Source organism: Schistocerca cancellata, chromosome 3, assembly GCF_023864275.1.
Source record: "Schistocerca cancellata isolate TAMUIC-IGC-003103 chromosome 3, iqSchCanc2.1, whole genome shotgun sequence".
Classification (NCBI taxonomy): domain Eukaryota; kingdom Metazoa; phylum Arthropoda; class Insecta; order Orthoptera; family Acrididae; genus Schistocerca; species Schistocerca cancellata.
The window spans coordinates 792,090,543-792,108,034 of NC_064628.1; the positions used below are offsets into that span (position 1 = coordinate 792,090,543).

Sequence of the window (17,492 nt, forward strand, 5' to 3'; positions counted from 1 at the left end):
GCAGATGATACGACTTTTCTTCACAGCAGTAACAATCTTAATGATCTTAAAACCTGTGCAGAAAAAACACTCGCTCGTGGAGCATATTGGTTCAGAGCAAATGGTTTCCTGCTAAATGAAAATAAAACTCAGCAGATAATCTTCACTCTTAAGAGACAAGCCACTATCTGATGACCCTAGTTCTGTTAAATTCCTGGGAGTTTATTTAGATGAAAAGTTATCCTGGGGCCAACATGTAAACTATATTAGTAGTAAGCTATCTAGAGTAATTTATTTATTAAGACAACTCAGAAACTGTGTACCTGAAACATACGTCAGATCATCTTATTTTGCATTTTTCCAAAGTATAATATCCTATGGCATTATCTTGTGGGGAAACTGTAGTCATATACATGACATCTTATTATTGCAGAAGAAAGCCATTAGTATAATTACAAATTCCTTACTTAAGGCTCACTGCAAACCCTTATTTACTAAACAAAAAATTATGACAGTAATAAACCTCTGTATGTACAATGTCTTAATTTTTATGAAGAAGAACCTACAAGATGTCAAACATAGAGAAAATGTACATTGTTACAACACAAGAAGCATCAAACACATATACACGCCTTACCACAATTATCAAAATCAATAAATAGCTATGAAGTCACAGGGCACAAACCATTTAATAAGCTGCCACAAGCTACACAGGATCTTCCTGAACATACATTCAAAGAAAGACTGCATGAATGGTTTATTGCCCATACAATCTATGATATAAATGGATTCTTCAACTGTAAAATGCAGTAATCCAACAGATGACCCACTGCACATTTATTGTAATATAAGCGAAAATATTTCAGTAGTCAATACCTTATCACATTGTATTATAAATTGTATCTTCATTTGATGTTGTCAATTGCTGTAATGGCCTAAAGACATTAAAATCTTTATTATTATTATTTATTATTATTATATTATTATTTTTATTGACTATACTGAGCCTATTTAATGTCTTCATTTGTAAGGATTAGTACTTGCTTTTCACACAGTTATTGTGTTCAGAATTGTCCTGCTTAACTGTAATTATATACCTCAAATTTTAAAGAATGTATGATGTGTAATGTTCATAAAGTTGTGGAGGCATCAGCGATGACAAGCAAGGTGTGTGGTGGGAGTGGGCGGACACAAATTTCAGATGAAATAAGAAACGGTTGATGTCTTTAATGTAGAAAAGTAGTCTTTATACTGTTGATTGCAGGTTTTGATCAACTAAGACAGATATATGATTGGTGAATGCCCTGACGCCAGTTACTATGGGACACCAGCATGGTTGCGTTTGTGGAAGGACCTTCTAGTAAACAACAGTACTTTCATTTTGGCAGTTGTCATCCTTTCCATGTTAAACGTTCCCTTCCATACACCCTTGGCATTCGAGACAAAATTATCTCAAAGGTGGTAAAAAATTCTAGAAAACTACAAGGTATCTTTAATACAGGGTGCTTTTCAGATGCTTGCTCATATGTCTGACCACCTGTGGAGCACCATCCAGCCAGATAAAGATATCCATTTACGGGCTGACTGTAACTGCTCGCCATCAACAAATCTGACATGGCTCATAGGTCCACTAGTGGTAACAGAAAACCATAGAAACTTCCCATGGCAGAAATGACCAGGAAAAGAGACCGGGGGAGGGGACGACAACATTACCCTTATTTACACATCACCTTTATATTGTGTAAATTATAATGTTGTCAAAGTAGTGAGACATTGTAGCTATTATATGAATTAAATTATATGACACAAATAATACTCAAATTTTGGGACAAATGCTTTTCAAATTATATATTTCTCTCAACTGCAATTGCAACTGAAGTTATGCCAAAATTATTGGGTTGTTAAAAATTGTATATTTTATTATTTTTATTATAATCATAGGTGTAAGTGAGCCATTAAGACTATGTACATGGGACAGCAATTTAATTTTGGGAAGTTGAGGGAGGAGAGAGGATGTAGCAAACTGTTACACACCCTATCCTCCACAGAAAAGAACCTTGAATCCACACTGTATGCAGAAAATAGCTACCAGTTCTTAAACACTTAAAATAGAGAGTTTCTGTTCCCTTCCAGTTACATAGTTTGCTACCTCCCCTCTCTCTCTCTCTTTCTTTCTTTCAGCTCATACAGGAAGGAAAGAGGGAAGGAAGATTATGGTTTACATTCCATCTACATGGAGTTTTCAGAACATTTAGATTTTATTCCATGAGGCCATGATACTCACTGAATGAAAAGCCATTTTCTCTTCCACTTTAAGAGCAAATTTATGTCAATTGTATGTTCTTGTAGTGCAGAATGAACAGTGACACATAGTTTGTAATAATGAGACCACCCATGTACATCATGTGTTGCAGCAAGTGTCACTCCACATAATCGTATGCACTGAAGATGTAATACAGCAGATATGTAACACTATAATTGTCAAGTATTTTTAGCCTTCCCACACATCTTCAGGGTGGAGACAATCTACATTTAGCAAACAGACAACAGCTTTGGTCAATATAAGAGGAATTTCATCCTTAACCTGAAGTAAAATGAAATATAAAACCAAGAATAAAAACAGCACACAGAAAAATACATTAATCCATGCATTATCACTATGACTCACTTTGTTGTAGTGATGCATATGTGTCTGTCACAGACAAGCAACTGGTCTCAGTGTTACATGCAAAAACGCTATTGGAGCTCACTTATCATAGACAAAGACATAGGCTGCAACCACAGGAGATTATTGCAAGCAATAGTAATTATCTGTACTGTAATGTTGTTATGTAGAGTGGTCACTCTTCATGCAGTGCGATTTCAGGTTAACAACTGAATGGTTTTGATGGTGGTTGGCTGTTGGTCGGCATGTGGTTGTCACTACAGTTAAAAATGTGACAGTTTTGGCAAAAATGAGATCTTAGAAGAAAAGTTGTACTTCTGCATCAAAAGAGGTGCAAATTGAGAGAGAATATTGATTCACAGCCTGCTTTACTTTATATTTGAAATAGCTAGAAATCAACATTATATTTAAGATATGGAAAGCTGCTACTCGTTAAGGAGGTCACAGTTTACCATTTGTAATATTCACCTCATGTTTGCGTTTTTGTACATAATGTTAAATCACCTGTATACTATAAATGTAAAATTTGTTTTGTTATTGTTGTTCCCCCTGCTGTTGTGGTATGGATGTTTGTATGGAGAACTATATTTGTATCAACATTTCTATTTGCTTCTGGTTTAATAATGCTCCATTCTGTATTAGCATTATTCTTGGAATGAAAAGTTTTAGATGTATTTAGGGCATTTTCAAAAGACCACACCCATAATTTTTTATATAATAACTACTGTACATTTTCAGCCGATGAGGAGGAGCAAAAAGTTGCATGTATCGCAGAAGAGGTGACCAAAAAGCAGCAGGACTGTGAAGAAGATTTGGCTAAAGCTGAGCCAGCCCTTACAGCTGCACAAGAGGCTCTTAACACTCTGAATAAGGTAAGAAGTTTAGTAATGGGGCTGTAATTTGTTTCTTAAGCTATTGAAATAGTATGTATTGTTTCTGTTAGAATTTATATGTTCACAGTATTTTGCAGATTATTAATTTCATTTCTCAAAAGACAAAAACTTCCATGTAAAAGGCGAGGTACAGATGAGACCTTCAAGTTCATTATTGAATTGTGGCAGTGCTGTACAATGTCAGAAGAGTTCTGATGGTGGGCTTGCGAGGTGGATTTGGTGCAGGCAGAGTATATTAAAAAATGCATTCTACCTTCACCAAATCTTCCTCACAATTCTGCTGTCAGTCACAGACTTTCAGAATGGGCACTCTCACATGTGAGCTTAACAAAGTAACAATTTGTCAACAAGAAATTAAGTAACATGTATAAAAAAGTCCAATTTTGTAATTCAAAATCAATATATGAAACTATGAAAGAAGTGGCTGTGATTTGTGTAATTGTGTTAAGAACAATGTGTGTTCAGTTGTTGGAAAGAATTCTATATTGTGATACATGTAGACTCTGGATCCATATCTAAACAAAAGTGATTACATTTTTGTAAGTAAAATTGTAACAATCTATAAACAAAAGTGAATGCATTTTTGTAAATAAAATTGTAACAATCCATTAAGACATGAAGTATTGTAATGGGAAGTCTAGGATGTAATATAAATGTCTACATGAGAATGAATCACTGTGCATCTATTAGAGGACACAATGAGCAATACACACACACACACACACACACACACACACACACACACACAAAAATCACCACCACCACACTCCAGGCACTGCACGGATCAAATGGGATGAGTAGCAGTCTCAGCTAGAATGATGAATGAGTGGAAGAAACGTGGGCTGGAGTAGCTGGAGAGAGAGAAGCATAGCAGGGGAACAGTTAAATAATATTGTGAAAATGTGAAACACACGAGTGTGCCAAAAGTGGCTGAAAAAAATATGGTGGGAGGAATAATAAGGAAGAACATCATGTGTGACAGAAAGAGAGTAGAGATGGATTAGTATGGAGTAGGAAAATACTAGAATGAAGAGTGAAGCTGGTGTGGGACAATAAGGGGTGGGGGAGGGGGTGGGAGTTGAAGCAGATGCATGATGGGGACTATCAGAGATTGAGAGCAGCAGGACTGGAGAAGGAAAGCATATGTTGAAAGTACAGTTCCCATCTGTGATCTGTGTAATACAGAAATGTCCGTGGTAGGGACTGAGGATGAAGGATTCGTGTGGAGCAAGTTTTGAACCAGCTTCTGAAGCCAGCCACATTATTTTGGGCTGCATGCTCTATAGCCCAGCAGTCTTGTTCATCTTGGGTTACTGTTTGGCAATGACTTGTCATGCAATGGGATAGGTTACTTTTTGTCATACCCTCATTGAACTATATGCAGTGATTCCAGAGAGGGTAGTAGATGACATGTCTGATTTTGCCAGTGGCCTTGTCTCTGATGAGGTATGAAATGTCAGTGATAGGTCTGGAATATGAAGAGATGAGCACATGTGAAAGATAGGACATGTGCTGAGTCTTCTACTTGAATGTGACCCATAGAGCAGTACACTGCTAGTTGGAATAGCATGATTATGGACAAACATATCAGATTCTGTGTTCTGTTGGAGATCACTTTCAGAGGGGGAAAGAGACTAATGGAGAGCGTATCCCACAAGGGATAAACAGACATAGGCAAAGTCCTGGGCAGAGTAAAGGGCACGGTTGTTTCATTTTTCGGTGGTATTGCATTATGTAGAAGATGCTCCTTTGTTGGAGGCGTAAGGAGTGTTGGGTGAACATAGAGAAAAGATGTGCTTTTGGAATCAGTTGGAAGGAGAGTGACAGTCTGCAAAGAATGTCAGTATACTTGGAGAGGGACAGCTTGTCACTGCAGAACTGTCATCTGCATGTGATATGACTGTATGGGAGGGACTTTTTGGTAGAACAGTTCTTATAGAGATACACAAAAAGGTGTTCTTTTACATCAAGAAAGGTAGCCAGCTGAGCTGAGGAGGATTAATTGAAATGAATGGCAAAGGAATAATCATGGTGTTTCTTCTCACTGATTTTAAATCACATAGATGTTGTCAGTGAATCTGAATCACATGAGGGATTTAGGGTTCTGAATATGCTGTGGACACTGAAAGAATCTTTTACATGTCAAATGAATGGCATGAAACAGGATAGTGTCATGATAATAGTTAAAGCAGTACTTTTTGTAAGATTTGTGTTCAACGAAGAAGAAACTATGGGTGAGGAATAAGGAAGGAACTGGTGGCTTTGGACTCAAACAACTGTTGAGGGAAGTTATGCTTGATGGTATAGAGACCATGTGTGATGGAGATGTTAGTGTAAAGGAATGGATTTTCCATTATTGAATTTTTTTGATATGTGATCATTTTTGAAAAATGTAATCAATGTTCCAATAAACAACGATAGGAAAAGTCCTGCTCATTAGATTTTAATGTATAAACACTGGCCAACATAATAAAACCAAGTGTTTTAATCTTTTGGACAAGATCTTCTTCACCCAAAGAAAAGAGGGAAAGAATGTGAAGTTTCTGGGGTCGGGGGTTAGAAGGGACAGCATTTTGCTTTAGAACAAGTTACCAAGTGGGAAATTCTGAGGTACTGGTGTTTATATGAAGAATTAAATTTCCCACTTGTGATGTGTGAAGTATTTAGGGCACTGGAATGCTGTTGCATAGCGTGCCCTTCAGCATAATGTTTCACACTGTGAGTCTACTCAGAGCCTCTCTGTCTGTGTAACATCTTTCCATTCAGGTATGTGACCATTGCGAAGATACAGAAAGCTGGATGAGGTCAGTTGGTATCTGGTAAACATAATCTCATAGCTGTCTCTTTACTAAATAGGCTCTTTGGAGTGATTAAAGCTTATGTCGGTAATTGTCATAGGCTACACAGGACCAGTCTTATAGAGGATAAAGCCACAAGAATAAGCATACCCTTTAATAACAGCCTCAGTTTGTGAAGAAGAGAGACTGCCACATACAGCTGAAGCCACTCATTGATGATTAGATCCCTAGCACTACCAGATTGTGAGGTGGATAGTTGCTCTGTTTTACTCACTGTTTAAAAATTCTCAGGCATTTGCTATGGGATTAAAATTGGGTGATATTGTGGGCCACTCATGGTGTAGTAGAGTGCCTGAGTCTTTGTCAAAGGAGGAATGTATGTATGCAGTTCTGTGAACATGACTGTCATCTTCTTGGAAGATGGGAGTGTTCATAGCACACTCACCATTAAAATGTAGATGAAAGGTCCACTTACTCACAAAAAATATTGAAATAAATATCCTGGTTCATGTTCACAGAAATCTAAATGAGTAGCTCAAACCTGCACCACACACTACAGGGTAAATTCTGCATTGGGCAGTCGGTGCACTCGACACCTTTCATCATTTGAAGAGAGGCTAAATTGCTCTTCGTCAGACTGTATTACTTGCCTCCAATTAGCTGCTGTCCAGTTTCTGTGTTGTCTGGGTCATTTGAGAGGTTCAGCTTTCTTGTGGCACTTTGAGAAATGGTCTTTTGCATGGTACAAGACTCCTGATTTACATTGTGTGCAGTTTCCTTGGCACTCTTAGCTCAAAAACTGTCCAAGATGGTTCTGCATCACTAACAGCAAATTTCCTGATGGTTCTATAACCAATTATCATTTATTTGTCGCTGGTACAAGTCAGTTAGGATCATTTTTAAAACACTGCCGTTACTTCCACATTACATGGCTTCGAGTACCTCATAGATGTGTTGGATGATCCGCATTGATTTTCCAATAAATCTAGCTATGTTATTCACAGTGTGGTCATGGGAATATCCAAATGTGATCACTCCTTTCTGTCATTTTTTCATGTCTCCATGTTGAACCATTTTACTGCATTGGTCTCATAAAACCATTTGGCACATGACATACCACTTCACTACCATGGTGTTGGTCAGCAATGGAGAGTAACATGACTGTCTGGTACCAATTCTGCACCACTTACAGCATTAAATTGAGAATATTTTGTTGATAGAGATTGTGAAACCAACAGAGAAATGAGTAGAGTTCTGTTGACAATTCTGTAAGTTATGAGATCTTGTCATCCTTGTAAATTCCATCATTACTGTCATCCGTTAAAATGCAGTGCCATTGTGCAATAATCCCAAGAAATCAGAGATTCTCACAGGGACATGCTGCAAACTGCTGTCATTGAAATGTTATGTTAGTAGACTTTCATAGCAACAACACATCATGTTTCAAACTATGTAAGCTTTTTGCATTTTTGTCATGGTTAACTTGAAGCATAGCTCTGTGAGAAAGCATTACTTTGCATTAAAGTAGTAAAAAAAGAACTGAAGCCTAAATATTCACTGGTCATCTACAAAACATGCTTAATCAAATATGAATCCATTTTTTTAATTTTTCCAAACAATTGAAAGCCCAGCATCGAGTAACAATGATACTATGAAAAGGATAGATTGCTGCTTGCCATATAGAGGAGACACTGGCCCACAGACAGGCGCAACAAAAAGACAGTTAAATATTTTAGCTTTTGACCAAAAGGCTTTCTTCTCAAGAAGAAAACACACGCCCATTTTCAGGATCACAGATCACATAGACGTATGTGAATTATGCTTACGTGTGTGTTTCAGAAGGAGGCCTTTTGGCTAGAAGCTAAAATGTATAGCAATCTTTTCGGTGTATCTGTCTGTGACTCAACTCATCCTCTGTGTGGTAAGTAACAACCTATCCTTTTCATAATATTATTTATATTTTTTAATTACTGGTAATGAACCTGTACTTTTGTACAAATGACAAATTCACTGCCATATTACAAATGTAATATGTTTGTAGTGATGCTGGATTTGATCATAATATACGAGCATATCTGTTGGTACCAGGCGCACATGAGGGCAGGTGACAATGTTGCATGTACAAATATTATAAAATCTGTGCTGCACCAACTAGAAATGGCTTATTTTCTTCCTTCATTGAGGTAGTATGCTTGTTACTCCTTAACACTGAAGTGGCTGGAGATAGCCGAATATTAACACATAGGCTGCCTTTTATTCTGAAAAGATTCACTGTTCCCATGGGTGAATAACATGACTAAAAAGTCATCCATGAAAGTTAACTATCAAATGAATGCATTAAATTTAATGTTACGATATTGGCACCCAAGTATGAATTGGTGTGAAACATCAATAAAAAATTTTTGATCAAGTACCTGGTGAGATAACCACCTTATGGTCGATCAATACAGTGATGATAAGTGATGACGTATCTATGTAACCTGTAGAGTTTTTAAACTCATTAGAGCTGTCAGGGTGCATCCCATAAGTTGGAGCTGAAGGTGGGTGTGCCTGTCATACTGATGCATAACCTGGGTGCACCTGGTGTGGTGTGCAGACCACCATCATCACTGACAGAACCAAAGGAGGGACTGTATTGATACCACAAATTCCTATCATCTCAACAAACTTGCCTTTCTAGTTCAAACACTTGCAGTTTCCCTTGTAAATGGCCTTCTTGATTACTATAAATGAGGGTCAAGAACAAACGTCAAAAGTGGCAGGTATTCATCTGGGCACATCATGTTTTTCACATGGTCAGCTCTTCATTGGCTCCCCACATGTATCAAGAGCGAGAAATCTCTACATACACACAGAGAACAAGAAGTCTCAGAGCATTGTTTACAGAGCTGTATTACAGTACATTTCTGGCTCTCCATATACAGCTAGACAATTATGATCTTTACCATGTTAGGCTTGCCGGAAACAGTCATGTGGTTATTTACTCCCTTTCCTGGCACATTTTGTAATTTGCTACCTTGTCATCTAAAATTTCTTCCCTTAAGTAAACGAGTAAGTTGTGAGCAACATGTATTCTGTCAGCTACAACCCCTCACCCCCACCCCTCTCCCCCTTCTGACGCCACAGGTTTACTGGGCCACAAGTAGCTTTCACCTCAGTACCTCCAAGAGATAACTTTTGTGATGGCACTTATGCATGGTTGGTGAGTTTTGGCAGTAACATTTCTTTATAAATAAATTTTAAGCATGGGCAACACCACATGGTGCAGCTAGTAGGAAATATTACTGAAAGAGGATATAGTAGCTAGATAGTACTAGTTTCTGTATGTGAAAGATATCCACCTTAGTTTTGTGCTTCCATGGTTTTCCCAGATAGTTTTGATTGTTTCTTCATTAATGAGGACACAACTCTATAAATAAACTAGATCAACTTTCTGGTGCAGTTACAGTAAAAATTGGCACCTTTACATTTTGTACTGTTAATTTATGTACCTCACTACATCCTGCTTAGGTTAACTATTGTTCAGCCATTTAATTACTATTATTTGTTTTATGAGCTAAAACTTTTTTACATTATTGCTCATTTTGAAATTGTCCACTTCTATCATTATTCAGTAAATGATGTATTTAATATTGTTGTCATTATGGTTTAAAATTGTACAACAATAGCTGGCAATAAGTGACTATTGTTTATGGATAAGCTTGATTTTAATTGTATAAACAATTCCAACACTGGTACGGATTTTATGTCATGTTACTTTTATGCTTTCAACTGTAATGCTGTCTTACTGAATGAAGTGCCTTCGTATCATTGGATACAATAGATAATAACTGTAAACTGCAATTTTCACTGCTGTACCATATGTATTTTTACTCTTTGAGTGTCTGTAATTGACATCCCACAGAACTAACTACAATTTGGTGGCTTTGTTTTTCAGCATCATTATCATTTTGTTCTGAAGTTTTAAAAAATGTGCTGAAATACGTGAGAGATCCATGAATAAAATTTCTGCCACAAATATATAAATGGTGTGTCAGAGGCAGTACTGAAATTAGTACTTGAGAACACTAACAGGTATGATGAAAGTTAATGCAATATTTCTCTTCATCACTAACAAAGCAGTGTTCAGGACAAGGAAATAGTCATTGTGGTAATGGTGATGTCAAAAACTTATGACTGAATTGTTAAGAATTCTATAAGACATAAGTGATGATATTTTTACATCACCGCATTGCTATAGCCATTTCCTTGTACAATTAGAGCTGTTTGCTGCAACACTATTGAAACATAAAGCAACAAATATGTTGTTATGTGCAATTTCTGTGATGTCTTGACAGCAGTTAATGAAGAACAACAGAACTGAATATATCAATAAAATAAAAATGACATCAAGAATAAGGAATTATAATGTGATAAAACTGAAATGAGGCAGCAGTGGTTTAGCATCTTCAATACCAAGATATAGAAATAATGTTCTTGAGACACAGTGAAAATATTTGTAGTGGATAAATTCTCTTACTCTCTACAGAGTATACAATATATTGATTTCCTGAGCATTGTCCACAACAATTTTCTTACTAAGCAAGAGAAACTTGCAGCACACCAGTAAATGTTCTTACATATCAAGTTCAGTAGTGCCCCTGCCCCATCATTTATGCATTTCTGGCAGTTGAGGATATTCATGAATCTTGAGGACTGCAGGGTATAAAGTTTGGTAGCATGCAAGTCAAGTTAGTGAATTATCAAGAGTAGAAAATGTGATTTATTCATCTTGTTAGATACAATAGTCAAATCATTGGATTTGATGGTTAGGAGACATGTCATATCTTACAATAATAACATTTTTAGGGGAAATACAAAAGTTTACATTATTTTATACACATTTCTGGGGAACAGCTTATTTTAGTTTTCAGAACTGTTACAAAAAATAAAATAAAATATATTTCTGTTGTTCAAATTGGGAAACAGTCCTCAATAAATTCTTCACTAGAATAATAGCACTTTTCCACCAGTAAAGTAAAGAATAGTCTCTTTAGTGAATGAAGCCCTAAGCTAAATATCAAACGGTGGAAAATCCAGCATGGAATGTAACAATATTATGAGATGGAAAGTTGCTACTCACCATATAGTGAAGATGCTGAGTCGCAAATAGGCACAACAAAAAGATTTTAACTCTTAAAGCTGTCGGACAATGGCCTTTGTCAACCCAAGCAAACGCAACTCACACACACGACTGCTGTCTCAGGCAACTGAAACCACACTGCGAGCAGCAGCACCAGTGCATGATGGAAGTGGTGACTGTGTAGGAGAAAGGAGGAGGCTGGGGTGTGGAGGGGGAGGGATAGTATGATGGGGATGATGGACAGTGAAGTGCTGCAGGATGGGTGGCAGACAGAAGAGTGATTTGGGGGGGGGGGGGGGGGAGTAGCAGAAAAGGAGAGAAGTAGAGAGAAATAAATAAAAAGACTGGCTGTGGTGGTGGAATAATGCCTGTATAGCGCTGGAATGGGAGGTGGGAAGGGGCTGGATGGGTGAATACAGCGACTAATGAAGATTGAGGCCAGGAGGGTTACAAGAATGTATAAGGATGGGTGAGTATATTGTGTACCTTTGGTGGACGACGGTATACAACTGTGTGATAGTGGGCAGGACATTTCTCATTCCAGGACATGACGAGAGGTAATTGAAACCCTGGTGGAGAACGTAATTCAGTTGCTCTGGTCCTAGGTGGTACTGAGTTACGAGGGGAATGCTCTTCTGTGACCAGACAGTGGGGCTTTGGGAGCTGGTGGTAGACTGCAAAGATAAGGCACAGGGGATATGTTTTTGTACAAGGTTGGGAGGATAATTATGGTCAGTGAAGGCTTCAGTGAGACCCTCGGTATATTTCAAGAGGGACTGCCACCATGGGTGGCTAGGTTGTATGGAAGGGACTTCTTAGTATGGAATTGGTGGCAGCTGTTGGAGGTATTGCTGGTGGTTAGTAGGTTTGATATGGATGGAAGTACTGATGTAGCCTTCTTCAAGGTGGAGGTCAAGATCTAGAAAGGTGGCTTGTTGGGTTGAGTAGCACCAGGTGAAGCAGATGGGGGGGGAAAGTTGTTGAGGTTCTGGAGGATTGTGGATGGGGTGTCCTCGCCTTCAATCCAGATGGCAAAGATGTCATCATTGAATCTGAACCAGGTGAGGGGCTTAGGATTCTAGGTGTTGAGGAAGGATTCCTCTAGATGGCCCATGAATACGTTGGCATAGGATGGTGCCATGCAGGTGCCCCTGGCCGTACCCTGGATTTATTTGTAGGTAATGCCTTCAAAGGACAAGTAATTGTGGGTGAGGATATAGTTGGTCATGGCAACTAGAAAGGAGGTTGTGGGTATGGAATCTGTCGGGTGTTGGGAAAGGTAGTGTTCAATAGCAGTAAGGCCGTGGGCATTAGGAATGTTAGTGTAGAGGGCAGTGGCATCGATAGTGATGAGCAGGGCGCTGTGTGATAAAGGGACAGGAAATGTGGAGAGTCGGTGGAGGAAGTGGTTGGTATCTTTTATATAGGAGGATAGATTCTGGGTAATATGTTGAAGGTGTTGGTCTACGAGAGCAGAGATTCTCTCAGTTGGGGCACAGTAACCGGCCACAATGGGGTGTCCTGGGTGGTTAGGTTTATGGACTTTAGGAAGCATTTAGATGGTAGGAGGGCAGGGAGGGGTAGGGGTGAGTAGAGAGATGAACTCCAGGGAGAGATTATGGGATGGGGCGAAGGATGTGAGTAGTGACTAGAGATCCTGTTGGATTACTGGAATGGGGTCACTGTGGCAAGGTTTTTCTGTATCTGTTTCTCTCCTTTTCCGCTAATCTCCCCAACCCACCCTGTCCACACCTCTCCCCTGCCTGTCACCCAACTTGCAGCACTTCACTGTCTGCCATCCCCACCATACTGTCCCTCCCCCTCCTCAACCCAGCCTCCTCCTTTCCCCCGCCCAGTCACCACTCCCATCATGCACTGGTGCTGCTGCTCACAGTGTGGTTTCAGTTGCCTGAAAATGCAGTTGTGTATGTGAGTTGTGTGTGTGTGTGTGTGTGTGTGTGTGTCTATTGTTGACAAAGGCCATTGGCCAAGAGCCTTAAGTGTGAAAATCTTTTTGTTGTGCCTATCTGCGACTCAGCATCGCCGCTTCTCATAATATTGTTACTGCCTTTTATCTTATAGTAAATTTTTAATCACATATATTATGATGCTTAGGAATAGAGCATTAAATGGAGTACTGGAAGGGAGTCAACATCTCATGTACAGGGTTATTCAGTTGCACCTACCAAAATTGTCAGATGCTGCCCATCAAACATGTGAAGTCATCAAAAGGTCAGTATCCCCTTGCTGGCATATTGTGTGGTACTAGCGTCCAGTAAGCTCATCTTGTAAACAATGCTGAACACACCTGACAGGTAGTATAGTCCATTTGCAAAACACCAGTCCTTTAAATTATTTATCTGTGCCGGTCTACCAAGTAACTATGTTAGCATGTTGTGCCTAGTCAACAGATTTAACATAGAGTGAAATTAATCCAGTAAATCCTGTATTAGACAATGGACTGATAGAGTTTGTACTCTGACCTATTTGTAATACAAGCACGTTCCCAGTCTAATATGGTGATGTGGTTAGGCATTAGCCAAGTAATGAATGAGACATGTCATCAGTGGTTCAAGTCCTGCATTGCTCAAAAGTTTTTGCATCAGTGCAATGTGTTAGTATGTAAGCACAGGCCAATGTTTATCACATCCCAACAAGAAAACAATGCTGTTATTGATATTGTGCCCTGTGTACACTGTACTGTCATAAGGCCTAAATATAGTCGTTGCTGTCAGTCATCATGTTTTCCACAGAGGAATACATTGACGTGATCCTTATTTATGGGGAAGCAAGAAAAAAATACGTTCAAGGCGCTATGCCTGTATCAGGAACATAATCAGACAGGCGACACATGACTGCAAAGACATTCCACAGTGTTGAAAGAAGTGTAAAGAAAACAGCTGTAATTCAAAAGTACCATCTGTCTGAAAGAGGACTGTAACATCTGGTGAAATGCTGGATACAGCTCAAATCAATCCACACATGAGTAAAAGGGCCATTGCACAACAGTTGAACACCAGCCAGTCATCCATATGGCAAATATTGCATTCACATAAATATCAACCATGCCATCCACATTACAGTAAGAGCTCCATGGGTGGTATTTTGAAGCTTCAATAAATTTATGTTAGTGGCTTTAGGAAATCTGGAAAATGATACAGCATTCCTATTTTGCATCTTGGATGAATTATGATTCCACAGTAATGGTACCATCAGTCACCACAATATGCGCTACTGGAGTACTGACAATCCTCACTGTATGTGATGGTCGACCTATAATGTACAATGGGGAATGAATGTTTGGTGTTGAATCTTGGGTGATTGTCTTATTGGACCATATTTCTTTGAGGACCATTTGACAGGCACATGCTACCTGCACTTTCTGTGTCAGGAACTGCCACTGCTGCTGGAGGAAGTGCCATTGCAATATCATTTAACGATGTGGTTTTAAAAGGATGGAGCTCTTCCACATTCAGCTTTACCCATTCGTAACCATCTGAATGAGGAACTTCCAGGGAAATGGATAGGAAGAGGAAGACCTATTGCTTGGCCCACCAGATGAGCAGATTTAACACGTCTTCCACCCATGGTTTAGGGGCAGTGTAATTGGCTAATAACCAAAACATTCTCGGTCCTGTGTTCTAGCCCTACCACTGCTTAGATTTTGAATAAAAATCATCAACAATGGTGATTGAAGACTTCTGGCATAAGAATCCACTCTCGTTCTGTCAGAGGCCCTGTCAGAGATGGCAGAGGAGCACTAAGAGGTTCAGGACACTCTCTTTCCCTAGGGGCGGGAAACTGGTGGCTAAAGATTCCAGACTAGTCCCTCACTTGGAACTCCAGGAGGGGCTGCCAACGGGAGGTGACCATGACAAAAAGATTGAGTAACCAACAAAAGTATAATATTCTAAGAGTTGAGGAATGGCATGTTAGAAGTTTGAACTGGTAGGCGAGCTAGAAAATCTGAAAAGAGAAATACTAAGACTCAATCTAGGTATAGTAGGGGTTAAGGATTTCTGATCAGATGAGTATAGGGTAATATCAGCAGCAACAGAAAATGGTTTAACAGAAGTAGTATTCATTATGAATAGGAAGGTAGGGCAGATAGTGAGTTACTGTGAACAGTCCATAGTGAGTTACTGTGAACAGTCCAGTGACAGGGTTGTTCTCATCAGCATCGACAGCAAATGAACACTGACAATAATTGTTCAGGTATACATACCAACATTGCAAGCAGAAGTGAAGAGATAGGGAAAGCATATGAGGATACTGAATGAGTAATTCAGTCTATAAAGGGAGATGAACATCTATTAGTCTTGGGACATTGATTGTAGGGGAAGGAATAGAAGAAAGGACTACAGGGGACTATAGGCTTGGTAGTAGGAATGAGAGAGGAGAAAGACTGAGTTCTACAATAACTTTCAGCTAGTAATAGTGAATACTCTGTTCAGGAATCACAGGAGGAGATGGTATACTTGGAAAAGGCCAGGAGAAATGGGAAGATTCCAGTTAGATTACGTCATGGCCAGGCAGAGACTCCAAAATCAGATATTTGATAGTAAGACATACTCAGGATCCGATCACAATTTAATGATGAAGAGTAAACTGAAGTTATGGGACTATTCAGGAAAAAACAGTGTTCTAAGAAGTGGGATACAAAATACCAAGAAATGAAGAGAGATGCTTAAGGTCCATGAGGCTACAGATATTTTGACAATGAACAGCTCAGTAGGTAGTTTAGTTTCAGAGGAATGGAAATCTCTAAAATGGGCAGTCACAGAAGTTGCAAAGGAAAACGTCAAGAAAAGAAGATAACTGTGAAGAAACCATTAGTAACAGAAGAAATACTTCAATTGATCAATGAAAGAAGGAAGTACAAAAATGTTTAGGAAAATACAGGATTACAGAAATAAAAGTCACTTGGGAATGCAATAAATAGGAAGTGGAAAGAAACTAAGTGAAATGGCTGCAGGAGAAATGTGAAGAAATTGAAAAAGAAATGATTGTCAGAAGAACTGATTCAGTATGTGGAATACTCATAACAACCTTCAGTGAAATTAAAAGCAGGAGCAATAACATTAAGACAGCAATGAGAATTCTATTGTTAAACACCGAGGAGAAAGTAGATAGGTGGAAAGAGTACATTGAAGGTCTCTATGAGAGAATGACTTACCTGATGATGTGATAGGAGAAAAAACAGGAGTCAATACAGAAGAGATAGGGGATCCAGTATTAGAATCAGAATTTAAAAGAGCTCTGGACAACTAAAGATCAAATAATCCAGAAGGCATAGACAACATTCCATTGGAATTTTTAAAATAATTGGGGGAAGTGGCAACAATAAACTGTTCATGTTGGCATGTGGAACTTACAAGACTGGCTAAATACCATCAGACTTCCAGAAAAATGTCATTCACATAATTCTGAAGATAGCAAGAGCCAACAAATGTCAGAATTATTGCACAATCAGCTTAACAGCTCATACATACAAGTTGCTGAGAAAAATAACATACAGAAGAATGGAAAAGAAGATTGAGGATCTATTAGATAACAATCAGCTTGGCTTTAGGAAGGGTAAAGGCACCAGAAAGACAGGTCTGATGTTGCGGTTGACAATGGAAGCAAGACTGAAGGAAAACCAAGACACATTCATAGCTTCTATTCAGCTGGGAAAAGCGTCCTACAATGTAAAATGGTTCAAAGTTGTTCATAATTCTGAGAAGAATAGGGATGACCTACATGGGAGGATGGGTAATATATGGTATGTATAAGAACTAAGAGAGAACAATAAGCTTGGAAAACCAAGAACAAAGTGTTCAGATTAAAAAGGCTGTGAGACAGAGATGTCATCTTTCACCCTTACTGTTCAATCTGTATGCCAAAGAAGTAATGACTGCAATAAAATAAAGGTTCAAGAACAGGATTAAAATTCAAGATGAAAGGATACCAATGATGAAGATTTGCTGATGACATTGTTATCCTCAGTGAAAGTGAAGAATAATTATGGAAGGTTGAAACGTAACAGCTAGGAT

The 17,492-nt window shown here is 38.7% G+C and overlaps 1 protein-coding gene across 1 annotated transcript in view; it reads left to right on the plus strand.

Moving 5' to 3' along the window:
- The window catches only part of LOC126176568 (dynein beta chain, ciliary), a 790,269-nt gene that overhangs the window by 549,735 nt on the left and 223,042 nt on the right, over nt 1–17,492 (plus strand). Inside the window, exon 58 of the mRNA XM_049923728.1 lies at nt 3,383–3,516. Within this exon, the coding sequence (XP_049779685.1) occupies nt 3,383–3,516 (134 nt within the window). The remainder of the gene's footprint in view (nt 1–3,382; nt 3,517–17,492) is intronic.